This window comes from Drosophila innubila (genome assembly GCF_004354385.1).
Source record: "Drosophila innubila isolate TH190305 chromosome 3L unlocalized genomic scaffold, UK_Dinn_1.0 0_D_3L, whole genome shotgun sequence".
In the NCBI taxonomy this organism is placed as follows: Eukaryota; Metazoa; Arthropoda; class Insecta; order Diptera; family Drosophilidae; genus Drosophila; species Drosophila innubila.
The window spans coordinates 9,148,473-9,174,278 of NW_022995376.1; the positions used below are offsets into that span (position 1 = coordinate 9,148,473).

Sequence of the window (25,806 nt, forward strand, 5' to 3'; positions counted from 1 at the left end):
TTTCTTAGTACACCTTTGATTTGGAGTTTGATTTATTAGAAATACGCTTTTGATTTTTATGTTGGCTCTTCCTTTGTAATTACATAAATTCCCTTACCATACTCGTACTATTAAATAATCGATGCATAATCATATCTATTCTCTTCTTCTTTTCTCTTCACAAATACGCTTCTAGTTTGGTCGTAAGACTCACAGTAGTTGTTGTTGGCTTTTCGGTTGTAGTATCACCTTTACTCTCACCATATTCTTCGATTATATCAACAAAGGCTCTGTAACTGCCATAGAAGAAAATGAGCAATCCGAAGAGAATCATTAAGATATTCTTCCAGAGTTTCCACAACAATTTGCCATAGGAATCTTGGTATATAAGACAGAGTTCAATGCAGCACGGAAATACTAGATTTAGCAATGATATGGAGAATGTTCCCACCAATGCCAATAACGGACCCAAGTTGGGCAATGCGATGGCATTCAGAGTGCTCAAAATAACAAAAGCAACTCGAATAATGTACTCAATCATATGAGGGTTCTTCACTTCGCGCTTCAATACGTAAATCATAATGATACTGATGGTAACATAACCGCTTAAAGGATACGACAAAAAGATAGCAATGGCGATGCTTAACTTAATAATCTGAGCAAGGCTGTCACATAAAATTAAATCAAATAAGAATTAAATATATGGAAAAGTGATTAACTTACGCTTCCTCAACGGGTATATTGAGGGTAACACTCGCTTCAGTATTACATCCATATCGCCAGAAGCCAACCAGTCCGAAAATAACATTAAGAACAATTATAAATATAGACGCTATATTCAGTACACCAAACCAGCCAATATAGTCGCCAGGTTTTCCCATTTTCGACTCAATAGCCAGCATCTGGAATAATAGTTAATCGGATGAGGAAAATGCTGATCAAAGCTTAACTTACCACACCCACAGATGATGTGGCAAATAGTACAATACCCAGAGCAAAGGGTATCTGGTACAACTCAGCGGGCTTTACCAACACGGCTCTCTCCGTAATCGATGGCAAGCCACGAAAAAAGTACCAAAAGATGGCCAAGAGTCCGGCAAGAATCAGAACTGATGCAAGTATATTGCCGGGCACCAGATACTTGAGCTGACGTAATAGAAACAAGGGTATACAAAAAATACCAATGATGGCAATCATAATCCTTAAATCGATTTTGCTAAAATGCTCATCTACGAATTGCTTCATATTCACTGAGACGAAGACGAGATAGACAACACAAACGCCGTAGTGTGAGAAGCCGAGTATTAGATCCACCATATAGCCAGATCCCTTGGAGAACCAACGACAACACTTTGGTCCCTCGGAAAAGGCATATACCATAGTTTCGTGATATGTCATATAACCGACATTATTGCGTCGACTTGACTCAACCATGCACATGATCTAAACAGAGTAGGTCAAATTAGCTAGATATATTTACATTTGAAATAGTATACCAGTAATTGAATTCCGTATATTAGTACGCCGATACAAAAAACTGTCATTATAACTCCACCAATAATCCCAGAGTACATGAAGGCTAAAGGCATGGCCAAAATGCCAGTACCAATAACGCACTTAAGCAATGAGAAAAATGCATCAAAATTTCTGCGGATTTTTTAGTTAAGTTAGTAGAAAAGTCTAAGAGTTTTCTTACTTACGTAAGTGGTAACTCCACCTGACGATTATCATAGGGATTGTACCTATTGAATGACCGTGATTGATAGCTGATAAAGATAGACAAGGGTATACTTACTCAGCCATTATAAAAAAAGAATGTCAAAATTTACTAAAATAAATTTAATACAATTATTAGATAGAATTAATGTTTGACTGAATGTAAATAAAATATCAAATGCCAACATGATTGACAGTCCTCAAAACAAAAGTCGATTGTTGTTGTTGTTGCTTAACTGCTCGTGGATTGCTGTTAATGAGACCACAGTGCCAGCAATGCCGCCACACAAACCCACAGCAATAAATAGGAGAGAACGCCAGAGCAGAAGCTTGAAGGGACCATAGCCCTGGTCATAGCAGACGGAGAGATTGACAATGCCCGGATAGATAAGACCCACTTGGGCCAGACAAAAGGAGCCCACAAGCGAGAGCAGCAGTCCAAAGTCTGGATAGGCAATTGCACAAAGTACCGAGGCAATCACCATTGCCATGCGCACCAGATACTCCAGAGATCTTGTCGCATTATCCATTAGTCGGGGCAGCATGTAGTTGCGCCAGATAATCTCAATGGTAACATAGCCCTGCAGAGCATAACTGAAAAAGATGGCCAATGCCAACATGGCCAAAACACATTGAGGCAAGCTGTTGGGAGAGTTGTTACAAAATAGTTGTTTAGCAAATGATGCATTGTTAGAATGAGTTGCGTCCTACACTTCATTGATTGGCAGATTGTTAAGTATTGAACTGGCCGTCTTATCTCCATATTGCCAATAACCGAAAAAGCCAAATGCCGCATAGAAGGCAATCACAATGAACATGGCGCGATTTAGTATGCCAAAGGTTCCCAAATAGTGATCAGGATTGAGCATATTGAGCTGCAGTGAGAGTATCTATAAGATATTAAATATTAATGCCAAGTTGACTTATGAGAAGTTAAGTACTTACCACGCCCACCGCCTCAACGGCAAATAGAACAGTGCCAAAGAACAAGGGGTAATGTGTCCACACCTGAAACGCCTGACGTTCTGCCAGACTGGGCAGATTACCAAATATATATCTAAGAATTACACTCAAACCTGCAAAGAAATACTGTAGAAGAACTTTTCTTTATATCTATTATTTTAGTAATACTTACTGATTAACATGAATATATTGGAAATGATAGAAAATGGCACAAGATACTTGAGATCGCGTATGAAAAATGTTAACATGAGCGGCAATGTGAGCAGCGCCATATAAAGTCGTATATCGATAGGTCTTAGATAAATATCGCCCAATTCCTTCATGCACTTGGCTATAAACACAACATAAACACAGTCGACGCCAAAATGATAGACACACAGAAAGAAATCCACCTGGCAGCTAAAGTAAATTAATTATTATAATATATGGAAGGTCTCTATAATGTTTTAAAGATCTTACGCCAGCCACTTGCTGAAGGGTTGCAACCAATCAGGTCCATGGAGAGTGGCCAATTCCATGGTCTCACTGTAGCTGAGCGCTGAAAACTTATAGCGTTTGCACAGAGTGTTAATATCATTGAGCTGTGGTCGAAAGTGAAATCATAAAAGATACTAGCGAATACTTGGGACAGTTGTCGTTACCAGCACATGCATGGCATAAACCACAAAGGAACCCAGCAGAATTGTGCTGATCAAGCCCAATAACCAGCCGGCATTGTAGAAGGCTTTGGGCATGGCCAGACAGCCCGTGCCAAAGGCGCATTTCAGCAAATTAATAAAGGCCTCCATGTCCCTAAGTATAAGGTGTTTAGTTGAGATGATCTTACGAGTATTTCAATGATTGGTTTGGATCATACGTAATTGGATGCACCACATCGCGTTCAATGTGCGAATTATAGGACAGACCAGAGCTAAGAACAGCTAATGGTTAAATATATGCTCAAAACACTCAAAAACAATGACTCATCGAAACTCACCCCAAGCTGCGTTGTAGAAAGTGGAAAGCTCGAATATGAATCGGTTGCAACATTGCCTTTAGCTCCTGGTTCATTTGTATGGACAAATGCCGACGACTTGGTATCTTTGGCGGCAACATTTTAAACTACAACATAAGCTATATAGAATTTCATATATATTTTATATACATTTATATACATATGTTGTTCAGGGCCAACTTGGTTGCCAATTATGCAAATGTCTAAGAAAAGCAGACTTAAAGTTAAAAATATTTTGTAGAAGACCGCAATGTACTCACCTTTGTATACCCTTTTTCTTTATTTTAATAATTGCAATTTTATAAATAGCATAAGTTTTTAATCTCAAAAATTTAACAAATTTGGTTTAGCTTAAAGATGTTTAAATATATTTTTAAACTAAGAATTAATAATTATTAATAAATAAATAAAAAATAATACTTCTTTCAGGATCGCTCATTTATAACTTGAAAGCAGAGTATTTCAACTTCTTTGTGGTTAAGCTCAAATTTCTGCTTTATAGCTTTAAATATTAGCATGGCCCAGAGCATTGATTCATTCCAGGAACAGAGAGCAGCAAATGTTTGTTGTGTGGGCGTTTAAAGCCTGCCAAAATGATCTGACCATGAACATATTCTGGCCAGAACTGCGACTTGGCTAAGAGAGATTCGCTATGCGGTGGCTGCTTCTACCTAAATTATGCAGCAGCCCGCTGGCAATTTGAATGGACAACAAGGCAGAGCGGGAAGAAGGGCGGACGGCACAAACTTGAGGCAGAGCCACGCCTCATTCCGCTGGCCACACAGTTCTAGGCCAAGCCAAAAGACAAACTAATTAGTGTGGCCAGCGTTGTCGTTTTTGCACGCATTTTTCACATGCCTAGCAATGATGGCATTGACCATAAATTGACTAAAACCACCGCACCACACCGCACCACCGCAACCGTAGCGTATCATTCAATGCGATTGGCACAAAGTACAGTTTCTAGTTAAATCTGAGGCCGCATTGTGTGCGGCCCATCGAATACCTCCCGCTGGGAGTACGACTCTGAGAACGAGTGTGAGCACGAGTACGAAAGCGAGTACAACTTCGAGTACTTGGTGTAATATATACAATTGTCAAACCCCCATTTTCCCCCTACCCCCTCCCCACTCTTGGATTCCATTCCCCTCCCCCTCTGCAGCTAAACGAAACCGCCCCTTGGCCGCTTTGTGTTGGCGGAAATGTTGTTTTTCCTATGCAAATTCTGTGAGTGCCCCTTTTTCTTTTTCTTTTTGTATTTCTATTTCTTCTTCTTTTTTTGCATTTGCCAAGTGTCTTTGGCAGTGTTGTTTATTTGCTTTTACCAGGGGCCAAGTCAGGGGTCAACTACGCATTTGATTGCTGTTGCTGTTGCTGTTCCTATTGCTGTTGTTGTTCCCCTTGCTGTTGCTGTTGCGTATTTCCCTATTATTGCCCCCTTGGTGTGGCAGGCGATCAAGGTTTTTGCGCAATGTGTGTGCGGGAGGTCAGCATATTGAAATTCGTTACACTTTGCGGTGACAATAATAACAATAATAGCAGCAACTTTAACAGGGTATTAAATGCGTATAAACATAGTTTAAGAATAAACATATTAGAAACCCTACCTATAATTAGAAACTATGTATTTGATATATATTTTTAATTTTAATAGGATTGATTATAATAAATAAACATTGATTAAATCCTGTATGTGAAATTAATCTGATTTAATTCAGCACTTTGTAAAAGAATAAAATAAATTCTCATACAAAAATTGCTCTTAATATTTCTGCCAATTTTTGTTACTTTTTCTGACTGTTTGCTAATAAACTCTGTAGAACTTGTCGTTACAGGGTATTGTATGAACGGCAAGCAACAGTAACTGAAAACTGGCATTTAAATATGCGCATTGGCAATTGCATTGCAGGCGTACCACGCTGCGTATGAATTTTCAGTGAAATTAACATACTAATGACACTTTGGCCGTCCAAGGGTGGTAGCCCATTGATGATGGTCACCTCAGGCGCTGCGGGATCCCCACACCATACCACACCAACCCACCAGCTGTAGATGGGGACAGAGCCAGGAGACATCAGCTGGCCGTAGCAAGTGGGTCAGCGACTGCAACTCGAACTTCGCATGTGGTTCAATAATTCCAACAGTAAATGCTAAACTATGCGCATAGATTGTCAACGCGCCAAGATGCTTAGCTGATTGCTGCCGACGAGGAGGTGAGGATTGGGATTGAAGCTGTGGTTGCTGCTGTTGTTGCTGCCGTTGGTGCTGGCTGCGTCATTAAAGTGCAGACAAATGGCAACGGCATGTGCGGCACATGTCAAACTGCAGGCAGCAGCAAATGGCAACAGGTGAAAATGTTGGAATTCTGATTATCTACTGGCTGGCTTGAGTCTTGGCAACAGTTGCTGCGGTGATTGGCAGCAGCCAGCCAGTCAGCCAGCAAGTCAGCCAGCAACTTAAACTGTAACTTTCGACGATTTGTCGTTCGACGCTCCACGTTCGTTGTTCGCTTGTTGACTGACTTGCCATTTGTGCTTTTTTCTCTCTACTTTGATGTTTGGCTACAAAACTATCAACTTAAATACACAACAACAGCAGCATAATTATGCGCATGTTGCTGTTGCTATTGCTGTTGCTGCTACCTGCCAGCAACATGGGTGCTACATTCCATTTGCTCATTTGCCCGTTTGCCATTTGTGGGCAACACATGACACGCCCACATTCAATTTACAGCCGGAAGTGTGGGTGTGCACGCATTTTGATATACCAACATCTACTACTCTGATGCCTTTTCCTTATTTTTTTTTTTTTTTTAGTAAACTGGAACTCATTTGGTCGCGCATAAATCAAAAATCGCAGCAACAGCAACTTGTTTGCCTGGCAAACTAAGCAATCGCAACAGCAACTCCCGCATAAAAAAGTATGAAAAACGCATATAATGATTGGCTACACAGCAGCAACAGCACAAGAGCAACAGCACCAACATAATAGCCCCCATTGCCTTGGCCACGTAGCAGCAACATCAACAGCAACAGCAACAGCAGCAAAAAGTGGGAGGATGCAGTGAATTTTCTCCCTCGGCAAAACTGATTTTTTGTAGCTTCGGCTGCCGTTTGCTTTGTTGCCTGAGAATCCATTTGAGTGGCTCGCTCAGTGGTTGCCTGTGTGTCTGTGTGCCTGTGGTTGCTGTGGATGTATTGCTGGGCTGTCGGGCCGTTTGCCTTTTTGGGGCCGTCAGGCCTTCGCCTAAGCGGCAGGTTCCTGTCTGCGCCGTCTGGAGCCCAGCATCAGAGACGTTGACTGCATTTTTAAGCGCGCTGCGCATAAAATAAAAGCAGATTGTAGCAACAGTAACAGCAACAACAGCAGCAACAGCAGAGTTGCCTCGGGCAATGGGCGCGCGTCGTTTCTTCAATGAATCGAGTAAAAGTGCAGGATGCTTTGTTGTCCTGCCCATCGGAACAGCTTCTGCAGATACGGCAGCAGCTAATTTCAAGATCGGAGAGCAAAAAAAAAAAATATAAACCGAAGGCTCGACCCTTGCAATTGCTGTGGCTGTTGCCCAAGATCTTGTGCGATAATGATGCAAGTTAATCATTAGCTTGGAACGTGTATTATGCGATTATTAGTTTGGCCCGGCAAGGATTATACCTACGAGTACTACTCATACTCAGACTCATACTCATGCTCATACTAACAACTCCGAGCTACCTACTCGCCGTCTACCTGTTGGTGGGCGTTTAACTTTCTGCAATTTTTAAGTAATTTTCAATTTCCGTTTGCAATATTTGGATTGCCATGCAGTGTTTCCTCTGCGTAATGCGATGCTGCTCAAGTTTTGCAGAGCACATGTAGCAATTTGTCAACGTTGTTGCGACTTGCCAGCGACAAGCAACAACAAACAACGCGAGCAACAAGCAAATACGTAGGCAAATCTCAGCTCGTAAGCAGCATGCGGCAACATGTTGCTGCAACATGTAAGATGTCAGCGTTTTTTAAGAATCAATTGCCGCCCAACAGCAGCAGCAACAGTCGCAATTCGATATTGTCGTTGTGGCTTTGGCGTTGGTGTTGCTGTTGTTGTTGTTGCTGTTGCTGTTGTTGCTGCTGCGGCTGCCCGCCTTCTGGCTGCCGTCTGTCAGCAACATGTTGCCTCCGTCGCCTCTCTCCCGACTAAGTTATTGCCACACACGTCGCACGGATCGGCCTTGAAAAGCAATCCCAGAGTCTACACTCGAAGAGTACTTTGAAAAAATCATTGCAGAATTTAAATAAGCAGACAAAAAAAATAAATGGAGAAAAAAAAGACGCATACAGCGCACATACAAATATTTTGCGAGCTTCGCAATTGACGTGCAACATGATTTTGTAGGCGTGCAACATGCGCATGCGCAACAGCCGCAACTTTATCAGATTGCCGCAGTACCAAAAACTGACGCTGCCCCCAGTCGAAGTTCGTTTTTTTGTTTCAGCTTTGCGGCATGTTGTCGACTGTCAATTGTTTTGTGGGCGTTGCAGCAGCAGCAGCAGCAACTACAACAATAGCAACAACAACAACAGCAACAACTAGAGTCACTTTATAGCCCATAGTTTGCCTTTGCCTGTGAGCTATATCAATGTCAACAGCATTATCACACAACGCTGTCAATATATGCAAATAAACACACAGAGGACAACAACAGCAACAGGAACAACAACAACTGCAAGTAATGCAATCAAGTGACAAGCACTTGCCAGCTAAGCAGTTGGGCAGTAGCAACAACTACAACTACAGCAAGAACAATGCCTGTCCAAGACAAATAAATGCGTGTTTTTGCCTATATATTTATATGCCTGTGTGTGTGCGTGTGTGTGTGTGTGTGTATGTGTGTGTATATGTGACACTCGTTAACACGAAGCGAAACTGCGCGAAATGCGATATTTCACACGATTTATGCACGGACAACGACAAAAGTTGCAACTGCTAAAGCCAACGCCAGCAGCAATCGCAATAGTTGCTAGTTGCAACCTTCTACAGGCCACACACGTTGCAAGGGTTACCACATTTACTCTCCTCCCTGCCTGATGTTGCTGCTGCAGCTAAAATGCTGCAAGTCTGCGTAATTGTTTCGTTAAGAGCCAGATTGGCAGTAGTTGTCGTAAAAAGTAAGTGATGTTGCAGCTAGAGCAAGTAAATTTATAAGTCAATATATGAGTAGCAGTTTTTAGCTTCCAGGTATTTCCAAAGTATGAAATTATGTCATTTAAATTCTCGATTTATCGACACATTCATTTATACTTTAAATTTGTCAGGCAAGCAATTGTTTGTCACTTTGATCAATATCTATAAAATAGTTACATTAAAACATGCTAATTTTCTATAACATGCATTTTTTATGAATATTTTCAAACATATGCATTATTCTTGCCTTTAAATTTTAGAACATTTTTATTTTAATTTTTAATCTCGAATTTTCTCTTTCAATCATCAGCAATATTTGCATTTACATAGACAACCCAACCCTACTGTCAGTTTTTTTTTTAGATATTCTAGTTAACTCCATCCACACATAAATACTACCAAATCATTAGAGGTATTTTTGCTAATATATTTAGCAAATTAATTACTGTTTTTGTATGATATTTGTATGCTGTTAAGAGACTTTTCGACAATCCTAACTCATTTAAGTTTTCATATTTCCTAGCCCTCAACCAATCAGAATATCTTTACCAAATGGTCCAATTCAGCAGTGTTGCCGAGCTGCACTTGAATGTTGCTAACAACATCAACGGCATGTTGCTAGAAATGAGCGACAGCAGCTGCCGCTGATGCTCATGTTGCTGACTGAGTTTCTGGCTAATTTGACAGGCAGTTGATGCTGCTGATGTTGATGTTGATGATGATGAGGAGTTCGCGTAGAGTGGTGGCTCGTTAAGATTTATGCGATGCCAATTGGTTGTGCCAACATTTGCCCATATACATAATTGAAATGTAATAAATTCTGTTGGTGCTTTTCGTGCGCAATTAGCGCTTTTTGGCCAGCAGCGACAAAGCGACAATTGCTGACCATTTTCATGTAACTTGTTGGTTATTAAATAAAATAATTTCATATTTGGTAGCAAGTGTTGCTCTCGCTGTCACTCTTGTTGCTCTGGCAGTTGCCATTGCTGGCTTTTACAAGCTGTAAAGTGCGAAATCAACACGCTTCATGCCAACTTTGTATGTACATACAGCTGCAGCAACAGCAACAGCAACAGCAACTGATTCGGATTGTGATTCGTATTCGCATTCGCATTCAGTTCCAGAGCTGAGTATCCACAGTGTTCAGTGTGTTAGTTGTCAACACAAATGGCAATCGGCGTTGATAAATTGTTGCTGCCTTGGGCCAATTATAACCGTCTTTGGCAATGGCCAATAGTTGTTCTTGCTCTTGCTACCGTTGTTTTTTTTTTTTATTGTTGTTGCGATGGTGAAATTGCGAGGCTTTATGCAGATCGCATGTCTACAGTTCCTGTATCCATCTGAAGCCCCGCAGCAGCAGCGCTTCCTGCATCCGCAACTCGTGGGTGTTGAATGACCAACAATCGATATTGCAACTGCAACAAAATATCAAAGTTCTGTAATCAGATACCCAACGATCTTCCCCTTTGATGACACTTTGTACTCCTTTTGCTCATTTCTATATGGTTAGATAATTGAGGCACCCGCAATCACGTCGTCTTCTTTATATGGCCGTCTGCCCAAAAAAGGCGCCAACTTTGCCCCGGTGTCACAATGGCCAAATAGGCCACGTGCTACAAATTGTTGCAAAGCGAGGAGGAAGAGAGAGGGATAAGGCAGCTCCTTCTGCTGCTGCTGTTGCTGCTGTCGTTGCATGACAAAAAAGTGCACACCCTCGCACCTGAGGCTGAAACTGAAATCCCTGCCTGTAAGACGATCTTTGGGTTCATTTGCTCACCTTTCCATTCCTTTGCTTTCCTTTCCTTTCCTCGACTGCTTCTGCTTCGAATGCCTCTCAGCTGTTCTTCAGTTTCTTGTGCCTCGTTCAGGGGTTTTGCTTGGCGCGCGTTCTTCTGTTGTGCATTATCATTATTATTGTTATTATCTACGGCCCGGTGTGTTTCCCTCTTCCGCTTATACAATAACATCTAATTTCTGCTACCTACCTTTGGTAGCATCAGCAACGTCAGCAATCGTTGAGATTTGCCTTGATTTGTTGTTGCTGCAAAGAAAACACCCGCATGCCACATTCAATGTAGCAAGCATAGCATGTTGCGTATTTGTATGCCACACACTAATGACATTTGCAGCAGCTCAAGAGGGAGTGGGGAAAATGCAGCAGATTCCGATGATAACAGGGGAAATGAGAGCTGAAATCAAGATGATTTGATTTGATATTCTTAAAGAAATTTGACTTAAGAATATTTTAGATACGAAATTCTTAAAGAATATGCTTAGCATTAAAATCCATATGTAGAATTTTAAGGAAAAATATTTTTCGAACGGATTTAATAAAATTTAAATACAGAATAAATAAAGAGACCAAACTATGATCAAAATGACATTCCGCTTGAAAATCGGTTCAGTTTTGATAAAGTTATGAAAGTTTGAAGTTGGTCGAACCCTTGACCTGGCAACTTTACAAGTCAAAATATTTGTTCGATTTGACATGATTAGCATCGAGCCCATGATTTAGAGGAAAATAATTTTTTTTTAAAACGAATTAAATTTGAATGCAGAATGAATTAAAAGGCCAAAATATGATCAAAATGACTTTCCGCTTGAAAATCAGTTCAGTTTTGACAAAGTTATGAGGTTTGAAGTTGGTCCAAACTTTGACCTAGCAACTTTACAAGTCAAAATTTTTGTTCGATTTGACATGATTTTTTACAGAAAAATGAAAGGTCTCAGAATCAATTTTAAAGTGCTGTTTTATACTAATTACGATATCAGGAGTTGATTAAAAGTGAAAACTTGAGATTTAAAATTTTGATTTTTCGAAATTTCAAAGGGGGGACCCTTAGCATCAAACCCATGATTTAGAGGAAAATCATTTTTTTTTCAAAATTAATTAAATTTGAATGCAGAATGAATAAAGAGGCCAAAATATGATCAAAATGACTTTCCGCTTGAAAATCGGTTCAGTTTTGACAAAGCTATGAAAGATTGAAGTTGGTCCAAACTTTGACCTAGCAACTTTACAAGTCAAAATTTTTGTTCGATTTGACATGATTTTTTACAGAAAACTGAAAGGTCTCAGAATCAAATTTAAAGTGCTGTTTTATACTAATTACGATATCAGGAGTTGATTAAAAGTGAAAACTTGAGATTTAAAATTTTGATTTTTCGAAATTTCAAAGGGGGGACCCTTAGCATCAAACCCATGATTTAGAGGAAATTCATTTTTTTTTCAAAATTAATTAAATTTGAATGCAGAATGAATAAAGAGGCCAAAATATGATCAAAATGACTTTCCGCTTGAAAATCGGTTCAGTTTTGACAAAGTTATGAAAGATTGAAGTTGGTCAAACCTTTGACCTAGCAACTTTACAAGTCAAATTTTAATACATTTACTTGATTTTTATTTTAACTACATTAAAGTTTATTTTCTCCACATCTAAACTTATTTATTTGAACTTGTATTTTATCTAAGAGTATTTCAAAATTGTATAGATCTCTTTTTATGTCAAGGAATTTCTGTATTTAAAGGTAATAAATGCCTAAGCATGCTTGAGGCTAGATGCGAAGGACCTCTCGAAAAGCAACGCTGACTGCATTTTTGCACACACATTCCCCTAATTGTAAGCCACCCCAGCAGAGATTATTGACCTCTAAGCAAACAACAACACAAACATATTGCAAAGGCAGTCGGCCGGCTTTGTCTCGAGAGTCAACAGAAGCAGCAGCAGTGCCAGCTGTTGTCAGGATCAGTAAAGTCTTGGCGCGCTCCTGCATATTGAGAGGGAGACAAAGAGGGAGACAGAGAGAGAGAGAGAGGTAGAGAGTCACGCACAATTGCAATTACAGAGCGGTTAAGTAAAAACTATTGAAGAAATCAGAGGAACAGCTGAGAAGGTGTGACTACGGATAGAAAAAGGAAGTGAAATTATAGCGAGATCTTCAGATCCTTTGCGGTTTGCGAGGTGTCAGAAATGTAGCAGCATCTGTGGCAAGCAATTACAACAGCAATTAGTTGGTTGCAACTATTAAAGCAATTGATTGGCCAGAACAAGTGTCATTCCGTTCCGTTTGCAGCCACATTGAATGACATATGGACGACGCCAACGCAGACGCCGCGTCGCAGTCGACGCATTGCGTGTGCTCTTGGCCAGACGCTGAAAAAGTGAGGAGAGAACCGTTAGCTACCGTTAGACTTAAGCAGCAGTCCAAAGAAATTTTTATCATTTCAACAAGCAAAAACAAAAAACATTTAAAGAAATTCAAACGAATTGGCACATTTTGTTTGTGTTTTGGTTTGTTGTTGTTGCTGTCGCTATGCCTCCGGCCACGCCCACTTAAATTGCGTGCTATGCTGAAAGCATTCATTTTGAAGAGAATCAAGCTAAGATTGAGCTTGATGTGGACTCGGAGTCGGAGTCAGCGACAGAGACAGAGTCAGAGTCGGGATGTGGATGCCACTGCGACTACAATTAAATTTGCATTTGTATGAATTTTGTTGCTGTTGTTGTTGTGGTTGCTGCTGCCGCGGGTGAAATACCACGGCATAGGAAACATTTATCACTGCGTGGCATGGGCCAAAAACCACCGCCACCGCCACCGCCACCGCCTTAGCGGTGCAGACAACGCACAATAAAACTAAAGCGCTTATAATTTCATATGTTGTTCTTATGGAACTCAGGCACAGAGTCGGACTTGGACTTGGACTGGGAATCGGAGTCCCAACTATTAGCCGGACATGCAATTGGCCAAGAGGCAACCGCAGCAGCCAAGTTAATCACAGGGTTGCCAGCTGAGTGGCCTAAACGAAAATGCTTAAATTTAATGACATAAATATACACGAGACAAATGGAGTTGCACTGCGAGTTCAGCTCGAACTTCAACTTTAACTTCGACTCAGACGAAGTCAAAGCCTATGGCGGGTGGTTCTCCATGTGGTTGTTGCTGCTCGTTATTTATGTGCCACGGCAATTTCATTGTGCAATACTCAAAATGTGACTATAAATCCCATCATATTTATCAATGTGTCACGCTGAAGTTGCTCAAGAAAAAGCAAGAACAAAAAGCAAAAGTCTTGCCAGCTGCCTGTCCATTTAGGGAAAACGTGTTTTGTGTCTTTACACCAGTTAGGGGTAGGGGTTGAGGGTAGGGTAGGGCGGCGGTGACGACCCACCACCCCTTTTTAGAGTTTTCTTTTCCGGAATCTTTTGCGCATTTGCTGTGTATATCTTTTGCGGCTGTTGCCAGTTGCCAGTTGAATATTGACGCCTTCCTTGTCTGCCTGCCGCCACCGCCACCCCGTGAGCAGGATAGACCGGCTGCTCCTTTTGGCCCAGGCGACAAAGGGAAACCTCCTCCTCCTCTTCTTTAACAACACACGGCACTTCACGGCGGCGCAAAAGCAACCTCAAGAAGATAATGCAGCTGCGCATGGAAATTAAAAATTAGGCAACTTCTGCGCAGTTCAGCCAACTGCCAATTGGCCTGGGACTGTTGTCATCTTCAGGTTTGTTTCCTTCGCGGCGAAAAGTTGCTCATAAAAGCTTTTGCCAAGGGTGGCAAGCAGCTGCCTGCAATTTGATGAGCTTTGTCTATGGAACTACGGAACTAATAAAGCCTTTGAAGCGTTTATAAATGTTGCTGTAGATCCTTTTACTTTGCAGTATAAGGACACAGGACCAGTAGCATTAACATTTCCCATAGCATGAAAAAGAAACTATAATGAAAAGAAAACAATATAATATGCTTTTATTCTTAGTTTTCCCACATATTGAGCTTGCTTTAAGCTGTGAAATATTCTAGTTAATAAAGTAAATCCTTCAGAGTCAGCAAATTTTAAGAAAGTTTGAATTAAAACAACTATATTTCGACTGATAACATTTATTATTTATTGAAATAAATAAATATTCCCACAACTCTTTATGAGTGTCAGAATCAAATTTAAAGTGTTGTTTTATACTAATAACTATATAAGGAGTTGACTCAAAGTGAAAACTTGACATTTAAAATTTTAATTTTTCGAAATTCCCATTTTTTTTACAAAATTAATTAAATTTGAATGCGGAATGCATTTAGAGGCCAAACCATGATCAAAATGACTTTCCACTTGAAAATCAGTCGAGTTTTGACAAAGTTATGAAAGTTTGAAGTTAGTCAAGCCTTCGACCTAGCAACTTTACAAGTCAAAATTTTTGTTCGATTTGACATGATTTTTTACAGAAAAATGAAAAGTCTCAGAATCAATTTTAAAGTGCTGTTTTATACTAATTACGATATCAGGAGTTGATTAAAAGTGAAAACTTGAGATTTAACATTTTGAATTTTCGAAATTCCAAAGGGGGGACCCTTAGCATCGAACCCATGATTTAGAGAAAATTCATTTTTTTTTCAAAATTAATTAAATTTGAATGCAGAATGAATAAAGAGGCCAAAATATGATCAAAATGACTTTCCGCTTGAAAATCGGTTCAGTTTTGATTAAGTTATGAAAGTTTGAAGTTGGTCCAAACTTTGACCGAGCAACTTTACAAGTCAAAATTTTTGTTCCATTTGACATGATTTTTTACAGAAAAATGAAAGGTCTCAGAATCAATTTTAAAGTGCTGTTTTATACTAATTACGATATCAGGAGTTGATTAAAAGTGAAAACTTGAGATTTATAATTTTGAATTTTCGAAATTCCAAAGGGGGGACCCTTAGCATCAAAAACATGATTTAGAGGAAAATAATTTTTTTTTCAAAATTAATTAAATTTGAATGCAGAATGAATAAAGAGGCCAAAATATGATCAAAATGACATTCCGCTTGAAAATCAGTCTAGTTTTGATAAAATTATGAATGTTTGAAGTTGGTCGAACCTTTGACGTAGCAACTTTACAAGTCAAAATATTAATGCATTTCATAATAATTTTTAATCATAATAGTGATATTTATTTCTTATTGAAATAAATAAATATTCACAAGGCTCTTTATAAGTCTTATTAGCTATAGCGGAAGTAGATCACATCAAAATAGAGCGTTCCTTGATATCTTCACTTCCCCAGAATTACTTTTGCGTTCTTGGCGTTCTAAAAAATAAAATGCTGCCCCCAACTTGTTAACCTATTTGTGGTAGTAGCTGACCGCCGCCCGTTGGCAATTAATTCTATTTTATTTTTGTTCTTCTGGCCAAGCTAAGATCATATCGGAGCACTTTGCACTTCCTCTCCAGCAACAGGTCACACACGCACACACTCACAGTACAATACTGAAAACATTGGCTGTGTCGACGCTTCCAGCATGAGCTTACTTAAATCATGCGCACGCCTCAATCTCGCCAAGATCTCAGGGAAGACAAATTTCAAATGATTTACCTACAGCGATGTCTACGTGAATGAAGGTTGAGTTCTATGGTGCGAGAGGGGGGATAAAGAGCAGACGGGAAGACTGGCTTCAATTTTATTTCATTCACTAAACTTTTGTCTTAATGAAAGATCTGCCAAAAATAAAGAAAGAGAGAGAAAAAGAACTTAACAGCACTTGGATAAAGTGAGTGAAGGCCACCAGCAAAGTTAAAGTTTCGCATTAAAGCAAGTCTGATCGACTTGAAGATACTCTGCAGACAGCTCTAAGGTAGCTCTGAATCTTATCAAATACCTAGACTGACAAGACTTATCTATAAAGTTATCATGCCCATTTTGAGTGTCAACAGGGTATAAAACTGCTTAATGACATTGATGTTGCTGCTGCTGTTGGTGTTGTTGTTGTTGTAAGTTAGTTAGTAAAGCCACCGGTGTTTGTTGAATTAATTGAATTTGTTGTTAGTTGTTTAGTTGTAGCCATTAAAGAAATGTGTTTTAGCTCCAAGCTATAGCGAATACCTGTGAGCTATGGAGCTCAAGCTGTAGATGGAGCTGAGGCTGTGTAGGCAGCCAGTTTTGATTGGTATAAAGTGTTTAATAAATAATTTCCGCATGCGATCGCTTCAGCATCTTCATCAGCTTCATCAGCTTCTCTTCTCATTGCCACACTGTTGCCATTTTTCTACTTTTTTTTAATCTAACTTACAACATCCGCTGAGACTGTAGGCAATTGAATGTTGAGCATTTTCTCACGTCGCTTAAATGGCTTAATAACCGAATGCATTTGTGGCTTAGCTTTAAGCGCTGGTAATCGCTTCCCCTTTCTCCCCTCTCTCTCTCTCTTTCAGTCTCTCAGCTGAGTGAGTAGCTGGCTTGGAATGCCCACGCAGCTGTAGCCGCTTCCGGTCTGTGGTCTACGCCCCATCAATGGGCCAACGGAGCAAGTGAATGAATGAGTCTCCTGCTCGTTGTTATATTAGAAATGCCATAAAACTGCAACAGCAACTGCGGCTGTTGAGCGCATAAAATTGATTTGATTGCTTTGAGGCAAAACTTACACCCGCCCTGGGAAATGGAGACCCAGATGGCGACGAAGATTGAGATGGAGCTTGGCAATACTAACCGAAATACGCTCCATGACTGGGCCAACTGATTTGTTGATTCCTAGCAGGTTGCTTGTCGTAAAAGCGCCGATATAGGCCGACAACAGTCTCTGGCCCCTTTTGATGATGATGATGATGATGGCGATGATGGTGATGACGATGGGGCTGGCACTGGAGCTGGAGTTGGAGCTGGAGCTGATGGAGTTGCTGCATGCTGCTGCTCTTGTCGCGTCCCCAGCTTCCTCAGCGCCCGGTACATTTAGAGATTAACTGGTTTTATTGCTCGATTGGCTATAATATCTTTTATTTACGAGTCTTGAGCTAATTTGAATTTTCAACGTTTTCTTTTGGCGCGTTTCGGCTTAGACAACGACTCCGCTGCGACTTCTACTTGGAACTTGGACTTCGTTTTTTACCTTCCACTTTGATTTCTATTGATTTCGGTTAGGCTAAGCTTTTGCTTGACCATCTCGATCTCGATGGTTTCTCGGCTTTTTGATTTTTCGATATATGCTTTCCCACACTTTTACAGGTGAATGGGCAAGCGCAGTGTGTCCGAGTGTGTGTGTGATTGTGATTGAGAAAGAGTTTTTATCGCATGATTGTTATATTTTATTATACGGCTTATACATATATTGAAATGCTTCAGTTTTCGACCGATTGGGCCGTCGTGTGTGTTTTGTATGTTAATCGTTTATGAGTTTAAGCTCAGTTCATTTTTTCCCTTCATCTTCTTCTTATTTGGAACGAGAAGCAGACTGAGAGGCAGCGACGGGTCCAATAGTTTAATTTTTATTTGAATGAACAGTTAATTTTATGCCATGCTAGCAAAAGGCATCAACAGTCGCCGCATCAGTTGAGAGAATGTCGAGAGCAATTTGGGAGTAGCATTTACAGAATATGTCGTCGCTTTGTGGGAGTTGTCTGAGGCGTCTAAGACTTTAATGCGTGTTGTACAACAAAATTAAGCTGCTTTAATGTCTATGATCTAGGCATTAAGCATAAATTATGCATTGGCGTTGGTGTGGGTTCGAGTTGAGCATCAAAACGAAAGACTTAGGCAACGAACTTGATGCTGTAGAGGATTTGCTTCGTTTGTTTAACAATAATAATGATTCTTTGGGTTTATAATGTTTATAGGATATTGGCTATTAAATTATAGCAAAAGGCAATACAAACAATTGTGTTTACGGAAATTTATTAAGTAATTGCAATTCTTTGGGATGGTAAGTAAATAAAAAAAAGGCAAATCACAAGATTTAATCTGGTAGCTAAAAAATGTTTATATCATTAAAGCTTTGCTAATAGTTCATTATAAGATTACCCACTAAAATATATTATTTTGGCATTTAAGACAGCTTGATAATTTAATAATAAAAAGGGTTTTAGGATGAAGAATATGCATTTCTTGTTTTTTTTTTCAGATAAGCTTTGGAAAAAACTTCATTTGTCAAGTTTTATAAGAAAATTAAAAGAAAAACCTACAGTAATTGACTTGAATTTCTTAACTTATTGGAGGAATTTAAAAAAAGGTTTACACTCTTGAGTTCTTGTCTTTTTAAGTCTTGAAAATAAATTTTTTAAGTTCCTTAGTTAACAAGGCTATATTAATTTAAAGAACTAAAAAAAAAAACACTAAAGCTAATACAAATTGTTAAGAGTTGCAGCTACAAAAACTTGTTGATGTCATTGTTTTGGCCTTAACTCATCTTGCACAGTTGCTTTTAACTGTTTTAATTTAGTTGATCTGTGATCTGCGAGTCAGTCTACAGCTGCTTATGATAAATCAAAAGACACACGTGTTTCCATTAAAAAACGTTCCATTGCCTTGCAATTGTCGCTGGTTATCCGTGAGAATCCGACTCTAAAACTGAATCTAAATCTGTATTTAAATCTTAGCTGTGTGCAAGCAAATGCAAATTAGATTTTTTTTAATTGGCGCATAAAAGGCGGCGACAACGTTGAGAGTCAACGTCAAGAGTTGGTAGCTGGCAGACAGGCCTGGGGACAGGCAAGGGAACTGCCAGCTGGGCAGGGAGTTGTTGGAGTAGTGAGCGTATTGCAGTTGACCCCCAGGCTGGGAATTGCGTGAAAAGCGGCAATGGCAAAACTCTTGTCGTGGCAAAACTGAACTGTTGGCGTCATCGAGGTGCTACAATGCCATTTGCTTTTATGGTTATTGCACTTGGCTGACGCTGCTGTTGATGCTGCTGTTGCTGCTGCTGTTACTGTTAGAGCATCAATGCAAATCAATGCGCCAAATTGTGGTTAACATTGGCGCAATGTTGGCGTTTTTAATTGAGAATTTTGTGGCGGCCTCCAAGTCGAAGCCTATCTGGCCTTTGAGAAAGTCAAACGCAGGCGTCGCGACGCAGTTTCCGACGCCCTCCCGCCGTGAGTCGCGTCAATGCCCTGGAGAACAGACGTCGTCGTCTTCGAAAGAATGAGCATCATTAAAATTAAGGAAAAAGGAGCAGCATGACATGCGCAGCGGTGCTCACGTAAAGCTATTCAGGGGTGGCTTTAGGATGGGCCGCATTGGGTTGCCTTGGGTTGCCTGCGGCTCCGAATCTACTTATTGACGGGCGGGCCGCGGGCGGCTTTCCTTTGTTAGCGTTCAAGTTTGAAAGACGCTCAAACTGAGATTGCAAGATTTGCCGTTTCCCGCCAAAAGTTAGGGGGTTGCACGACAGGATTCAGGAACGGAGCGTGGTGGTGGGTTGCAGTCGGGAGGTGGTGGTGGCGGGCCAACGGCAACAACAATGCCATAACTAACGGAGAGGGTGATGACTTGCCCAACCGTGGGAAGATTTCCAACACAATAAGCAATGGCACAAATCTTTGTATAGGTATTTTCAGTTGGATTTCACGTAAATTTCAATGCAGCTGCGCAAAAAGATGCCGAAATAAAGTTTTTTTTTGTATTTTGTATTTTGCCAAAGATCGTAGGAACAAGCGGAGGCTGAAGGAGAGCGCCCGAGCAGGGACAATTCCCTGGGGTGTTAATGTTTGGACTGTTGTTCGTTGGCATGCTCGGCGTAGGCAATTACATTACATTAATTACATTAAAATGTACTTAAATCAGCCACAAATTTGCATAAAACAAGCAGCTCGATCGACTCTCAAAGACGACAACGACAATGACGACAACGACGACAACTTCATCAACAAATCAGCGACGCGACAATGCCAACGCTAAACAAATGAGGTTTTTTAGTGTGTTGGTTGATTGGCTGATTGCTTTCAGACTGTCGAAGGCGTCAGTTACGAATACAATCAGAGTACGACTATGAGTATTCGCGAATTGGCTGCCAGTTGAATTGATTGCTGGCTGGCCACCTTCGCGTCCGACAACTGTGCCTACACCATTTTGGTTTTATTTGCTTGCGGCCTCGTCTCAATATTGTTGTCGTTATCGTTGTATTTGTAGTTGCTGCTGTCGCTGTCGTCTCATTTCAATAAGTTATTGTTGTAGTTGTTTCACACCAATCAACCAACACCAATAATATATATACACTCACACACACACTCACACACACATTAAGATATCTATCTGCATAGCTACACCTACAAACGGGCTGCTGTTGTTGCTGTTGTTGTTGTTGCAGCCCGAACAATTTTTGTACGAATCGCGTAAACGCGTTTTTGCGTTTCGTTTATTTTCCCTGCCCACAATTCACACACACATCCACACTGTGCACTCGTATTGGTGTGAGCGTGTGAGTGAGTGCTCTTGTATTCGTGTGCTACTATTCGTTCATTCACAAAACGTGGTCCGTTTGAGTGTATGAGTGTATGAGTGCTTGGCATGCTTTTGGCTCGTCTCTGTTTCATTTTGGTCTTTGTTTTGTAAACACAACTCACACACACACATAGCCTCGGCAGCTGCGACGTCGTTCACTCACACATACATCAGCAGCGCACACATACACTTACAGCCACTGAGAGCACGCGCTCAGCTCTCAGCTCCCTCTCTCTCTCTCTCTCTGACGCGCTGCATCGGCATTTCAAGTTCAGGCGCTCGACGCTGGCGTTCAAGTTGTTTGCCGGCATTTGGCTGTGTGTGAGAGAGGAAGACTGCGTGTGTGTGTGTGTGTGTGTGTGAGAGAGCGAAGCAGCGTTCGCTGAGAGAGAGTATTGTTGTGGGAGCGTAGCTGATTTTTATCCGTATGAAATTTATCCGGCATGATTTGTGATTTCCACAATGAATTATTATGGATTGTCATTTTGGGTTTAAATCAATAAATAAAACTGATAAATATTAATAAAATAATTTAATTCTTAAAATACACATTTTGAAAATGATTTAAATTTTTCTAAAATTAATATAAAATGTATAACGAATTTGAAAATTATTATAGATGTTGATTTAAAAATAAAATAAATAATACATTTAAGTTTGCTGAAAAGTTTATATTGCAAATTTTTACAATTAAATGACGTACAATCTAAAAATATGAGACTTGGGTATTCATAAATTATTAAAAATATAGAAAACCATAATTTTGGACATGTAATACTACTATATTTTGGGGAACATAAATAATGATAATTAAAACTAAGAATATAAAATTGAGAAAATAACTAACAAAAAATTGCATTAAAAGCTGAATTTGCTGCAACTTTTAAAAAATTTGAAGTCTTGAATCTATTTCAATTTAATAAATTAAATAATAATAAATATATTGCCGTCTAGTCCTGTTTCCTCTTACATAAGTGGCGCTTGATTTTTGCAGCAGCTCCAACCCCCTTCCTACTCCTACACATAGCTAAAGCACAGTCCAAGCCAACTCCAAAACAGCCGAGTAGCAACAACAATGGAAAAGTGGGAGGCGCCTATTCGGAGCTCGCTTTCGCAAAAGCGAAACTGCAACGAAGTCTCCTCATTGGTATAAAGTTTGAGCAATTAGAAACCCACGCAGCCATAAACAACAACTACAACGACTAGCGTGGGGGCAACAAGCAACGAGCGACGAGCAGTAGCTGCCCCAACAGCAACAACAACAGCAACAACAACAGCAACAACAACAGCAACGGCAACGGCAATTCGGCAAAGTTGCTGCTACACATACGCCAACACCGCCAACAGCAACTGCAACGGCAACGGCAACAACAACAACATCAGCTGACAAACTGTGAAGTGGAGAGATAAAAATGCAAAAAAACAACTGCGACAAAAATCAGCACACAGCTTTTATGTCGTTTTGCACGTGCTGCGGTCTCAGGCTCTCCCACTGGCTCACTCTCTCGTGCTCGCTCTCGCTCTCGCTCCCTCTCTCTCGCTTACTGTCTGTCTCTCACACTCTCTCAGCTGGCTTTATCCGGCGAATGAGACGCCAACAGACACACACACACAGTCGCACGTCTGTTGCGTTGGTGTTGCTGCTGCTGTTGGTGTTGGTGTGGCGTCGGCAGCAACAGCAGCAGCAGCAGCAGCTGCTGCGTCGTCGTCGTCGTCAGCCTATTCTACTTAGAAAGGCCGCTGCCTGCGCCAGTGTCTTGCTGGGCAGTGTTGGTTCAGGTTCAACGTGAGAGCCACGCACGCGTTCGCCTTCTCCCAAAGTATCGCAGTTGAAAAGATTTTTAAAGCCAAGATTCAAAATCCATCGCTTACTGTTAACTTCTTTTTCGGCTGGCCAAATTGTGCGTGCAACTGCAATTTGCCCCTCTGCCACCCCCTGTTGCTGCCACTCACACTCTCTCTCACACACACACACACGCTCTCTCTCACCTTCTGTGGTGTTGGTGGTGCAGCCGAAGCCAGCGACGACGACGACGACGACGATGCCGACGACGACGACGCGACGACGGGAAAATCTCTTTGCGTTGCAGTGAAAATTTTTTCGTACGTTTTCGTTATTTGTTATTTGCACGTTGACGCGGCGACAACAAGAAACGGTACACGGCTACGAAGTGTGCAACAAACGCGCGTGCAACAGCAACAACAGCAACAACAACCGTTAAACGTTAACACGCGTCTGTTATTAAACAAGAAACAACAACAAGAAATTTATAATAAACAAATCCGCATATTTATTGATATTAAACAAAACGCTTCACACACGTCGCAATCTAACGATTCATTTTTTAACTCAACTCAACTCAACTCAAATCAAGTCAAATCTAAACTTAATCGTACCTAGCAGCAATACACAACAACAATTTCAAAGCTAACCAATTTTTGCTCTCTCTCTATCACACACTTAACTCAACTAAACTTGCCAAATTTTTAAATATTTATATAATTAACGAAAATAAAAACACACAAAATATTTTATACAACAACATAAATAAATAATATACATATTAATAATAATAAGAAGTGCATAAAGTCGCAATTGAAGTGTCTTAAACAAATAAATCTATACAGAAATAAAAAAGAAGAAGGAATAAAAGAAATTATATACATGCAGTTCAAATGCACAGCTTGCCAATATAAAAGCAACAACACTAATAAAAATATTAAAAATAATTGCAATTGTTGAAAAAAAAAAAAACAACAACAACAACTCGCGAACAACACATAAGCAAAAGTTTGTGATATTTTTATGATATTAGCAATTAAAGTATACAAGAGTAACAAAAATTAAATAAAATTTATAAATATCATATAAATGTGTGGTGTGCTCAGATATTGCCAACAACAACAACAACAGCAACATAGGCAGCTGCCATTTATTGGATAATGCTTGGATAATGCTTGCCAAAGCGCCCTAAACAATCGAGGTGAGTTACATTTATATATAAATGCTCTGCTTCTCTTACTCAATTTGCTATCTCTGTTTTGAGCATTTATTAATCTTTTTTGAGTTTGGTTTTTTGCCGACGGCAACGTCTTTTAGGCTTAGGCGCCAGTCGTCAGTCCGTCAGTCCGTCAGCCAATTGGCAATCGAGTCGCTGATTGCCTCAGCACAAAATTGTTTTTTATTTATGCCTTTTGAAATGTGTCAAAAATTTATAGATCTAATTACAAAAGTAAATTGGTGTTGCTGTTGTAGTTTCAGTTTACAGCCCTTAACTGCAACTGCAAATTGCTGATAATCAGCGCAATATCAGTTAGCTCAGTCGCAGGTTGATATATAGCACAACTTATCATATGCAATTGCAAAGATAGATAGAAAGAGAGAGAAGATGAGACTATAGTTGCAACACCTACAACAATTTAATGGCCTCGCCTGACTCACTGATAAGTGCACATTTATTACATTTATTGATATCAATACCAAGCCCCCCAAAGATGAAAAGGCGAATGATGCTGCTGCTGTTGTTGCTTCTGATTTGCTTTGACGTCAATCGACAACAACACAAACTTGGTGATCGACAATGCGATTGTGTGGGCCAGTAAATTGACGCACAATAAATGTACACAAATACAGCGACAGCGACAAACAAAATCGGACATATTGCAGGCGTGCAAGAGCAGCAACAATCCCTTGATTTGTGCACACAATTAATGCGAAAGACTTTTAATTGCCAGCAAATGCCATATAAAAAAAAAGAAGGCAGAGAAAAAAGGCCACTGTGTGAATGTGAACTATGCCAATTGCCTACACCTTGGGCATAAAACATGAAAATGGGCAACAGCCACAGTATGAAACTGACAAATTTGTATGCACGCGCTTCAAAAGTGCAATATTAATTAATTCCAGCAACAACTGCAACTGCAACTGCCGCTGCAACAGTAACTCCAACCGCAACAGCAGCAACAACAGCAGCAACTGCTGCTCTGTATGCAGCAGAAGTTGCTGCTTAGACTGGGCAATTAAATTGTATGTCATTCATTGGTAATTTATACCATTTAAAGGCAAACAAGCTCTCTCGCTAGGACATGTTGCTGGCGTGCCAATGGAGTGTTGCTACTGCTGCAAATGTTGCTGTTGCTGCTGCTGCTGGCATGTTCAGTTTTTTGTGTGTGTTTTTTTCGGTGAAAACACATCATCACACCTGGCAATTAGCATGCGTGCGTGCCACACTGCGTATGAGTAATGTGCGACAACAAAGTTCTGAGAGAGTTTTTGGTTTTGGTAGCTGCTCTCAAGTTGATCGATCGCTCGTTTTGAGCTGATCGTCGATAAATGCAACTTGCCATGAAAAGTGCAGGCCTTAAATGGGCATTAAGCTATTGCACATTTCTCAATATGTCGCGCGAGTGTACCAAGTGATTTTTTCTCTGTTCGGTTTTGTTTTTGCTTTTTGCGCTTTTTTTTTCAACTCGATGTCGATGTCTGGCTTTATACGCACCGCACCTTATAAGACAATGACGACGTCTGCCGGACTGCCGACTGTCGGACTGTTGGACTGTCGGACTGCCTGACTGACTCTGCGACTGTTTGGCATATAAAGCAGCCAGTGGAGATGCTGGCGACGTCACCCGCACCACAAGCGACCAACCACCGCCATTTTAAAGTGGCTCAAAGCGGAGCCATCAGTTGAAGACTGGGCCGGAGCCGTCGCCAATTCTCCACCACCCTCAAAGCGTTTCATTGGCATTTGCATTTGAAACAAGAAAAAGAGAATTGAACGCTGCTTGACCAAAAGTTTTTCCTTAAAAAG

At 40.4% G+C, this 25,806-nt stretch overlaps 3 protein-coding genes across 3 annotated transcripts in view; 1 reads left to right on the forward strand and 2 right to left on the reverse strand.

Moving 5' to 3' along the window:
- On the reverse strand, positions 1-1,715 carry LOC117787570 (glutamate transporter polyphemus). Its single transcript, XM_034626120.1, has 5 exons — positions 1,680-1,715; positions 1,476-1,626; positions 934-1,422; positions 703-881; positions 1-644 (listed from the first exon to the last, which is right to left on the reverse strand). Exons 2-5 carry the CDS (start codon positions 1,566-1,568, stop codon positions 158-160), a joined length of 1,248 nt encoding a protein of 415 aa, XP_034482011.1. The 5' UTR covers positions 1,569-1,626; positions 1,680-1,715; the 3' UTR covers positions 1-157.
- Positions 1,716-1,803: 88 nt separating this feature from the next.
- Positions 1,804-3,753, reverse strand: LOC117787001 (proton-coupled amino acid transporter-like protein CG1139). The gene is made up of 8 exons (XM_034625435.1): positions 3,635-3,753; positions 3,515-3,568; positions 3,300-3,450; positions 3,118-3,239; positions 2,831-3,057; positions 2,641-2,771; positions 2,407-2,585; positions 1,804-2,337 (listed from the first exon to the last, which is right to left on the reverse strand). Exons 1-8 carry the CDS (start codon positions 3,751-3,753, stop codon positions 1,896-1,898), a joined length of 1,425 nt encoding a protein of 474 aa, XP_034481326.1. The 3' UTR covers positions 1,804-1,895.
- A 19,032-nt stretch (positions 3,754-22,785) lies between these two features.
- Positions 22,786-25,806, forward strand: part of LOC117787967 (dendritic arbor reduction protein 1) — a 30,560-nt gene continuing 27,539 nt past the window's right edge. The window contains exon 1 of the mRNA XM_034626611.1: positions 22,786-23,979. The gene's annotated coding sequence lies outside the window, so the exon portion shown is untranslated. The remainder of the gene's footprint in view (positions 23,980-25,806) is intronic.

Bases quoted from the DNA above. Each gene is read 5' to 3' on its own strand.
- LOC117787570 (XM_034626120.1), bottom strand. From the start codon at position 1,568: ATGCCTTTAGCCTTCATGTACTCTGGGATTATTGGTGGAGTTATAATG. The intron at 1,423-1,475 runs GTATACTATTTC...TACTCTGTTTAG, and splicing joins TATACGGAATTCAATTACTG to ATCATGTGCATGGTTGAGTC. The intron at 882-933 runs GTAAGTTAAGCT...CTATTATTCCAG, and splicing joins CCACATCATCTGTGGGTGTG to ATGCTGGCTATTGAGTCGAA.
- LOC117787001 (XM_034625435.1), bottom strand. From the start codon at position 3,753: ATGTTGCCGCCAAAGATACCAAGTCGTCGGCATTTGTCCATACAAATG. The intron at 3,569-3,634 runs GTGAGTTTCGAT...AGCTGTTCTTAG, and splicing joins TTTCTACAACGCAGCTTGGG to CTCTGGTCTGTCCTATAATT. The intron at 3,058-3,117 runs GTAAGATCTTTA...AATTTACTTTAG, and splicing joins CCCTTCAGCAAGTGGCTGGC to CTGCCAGGTGGATTTCTTTC.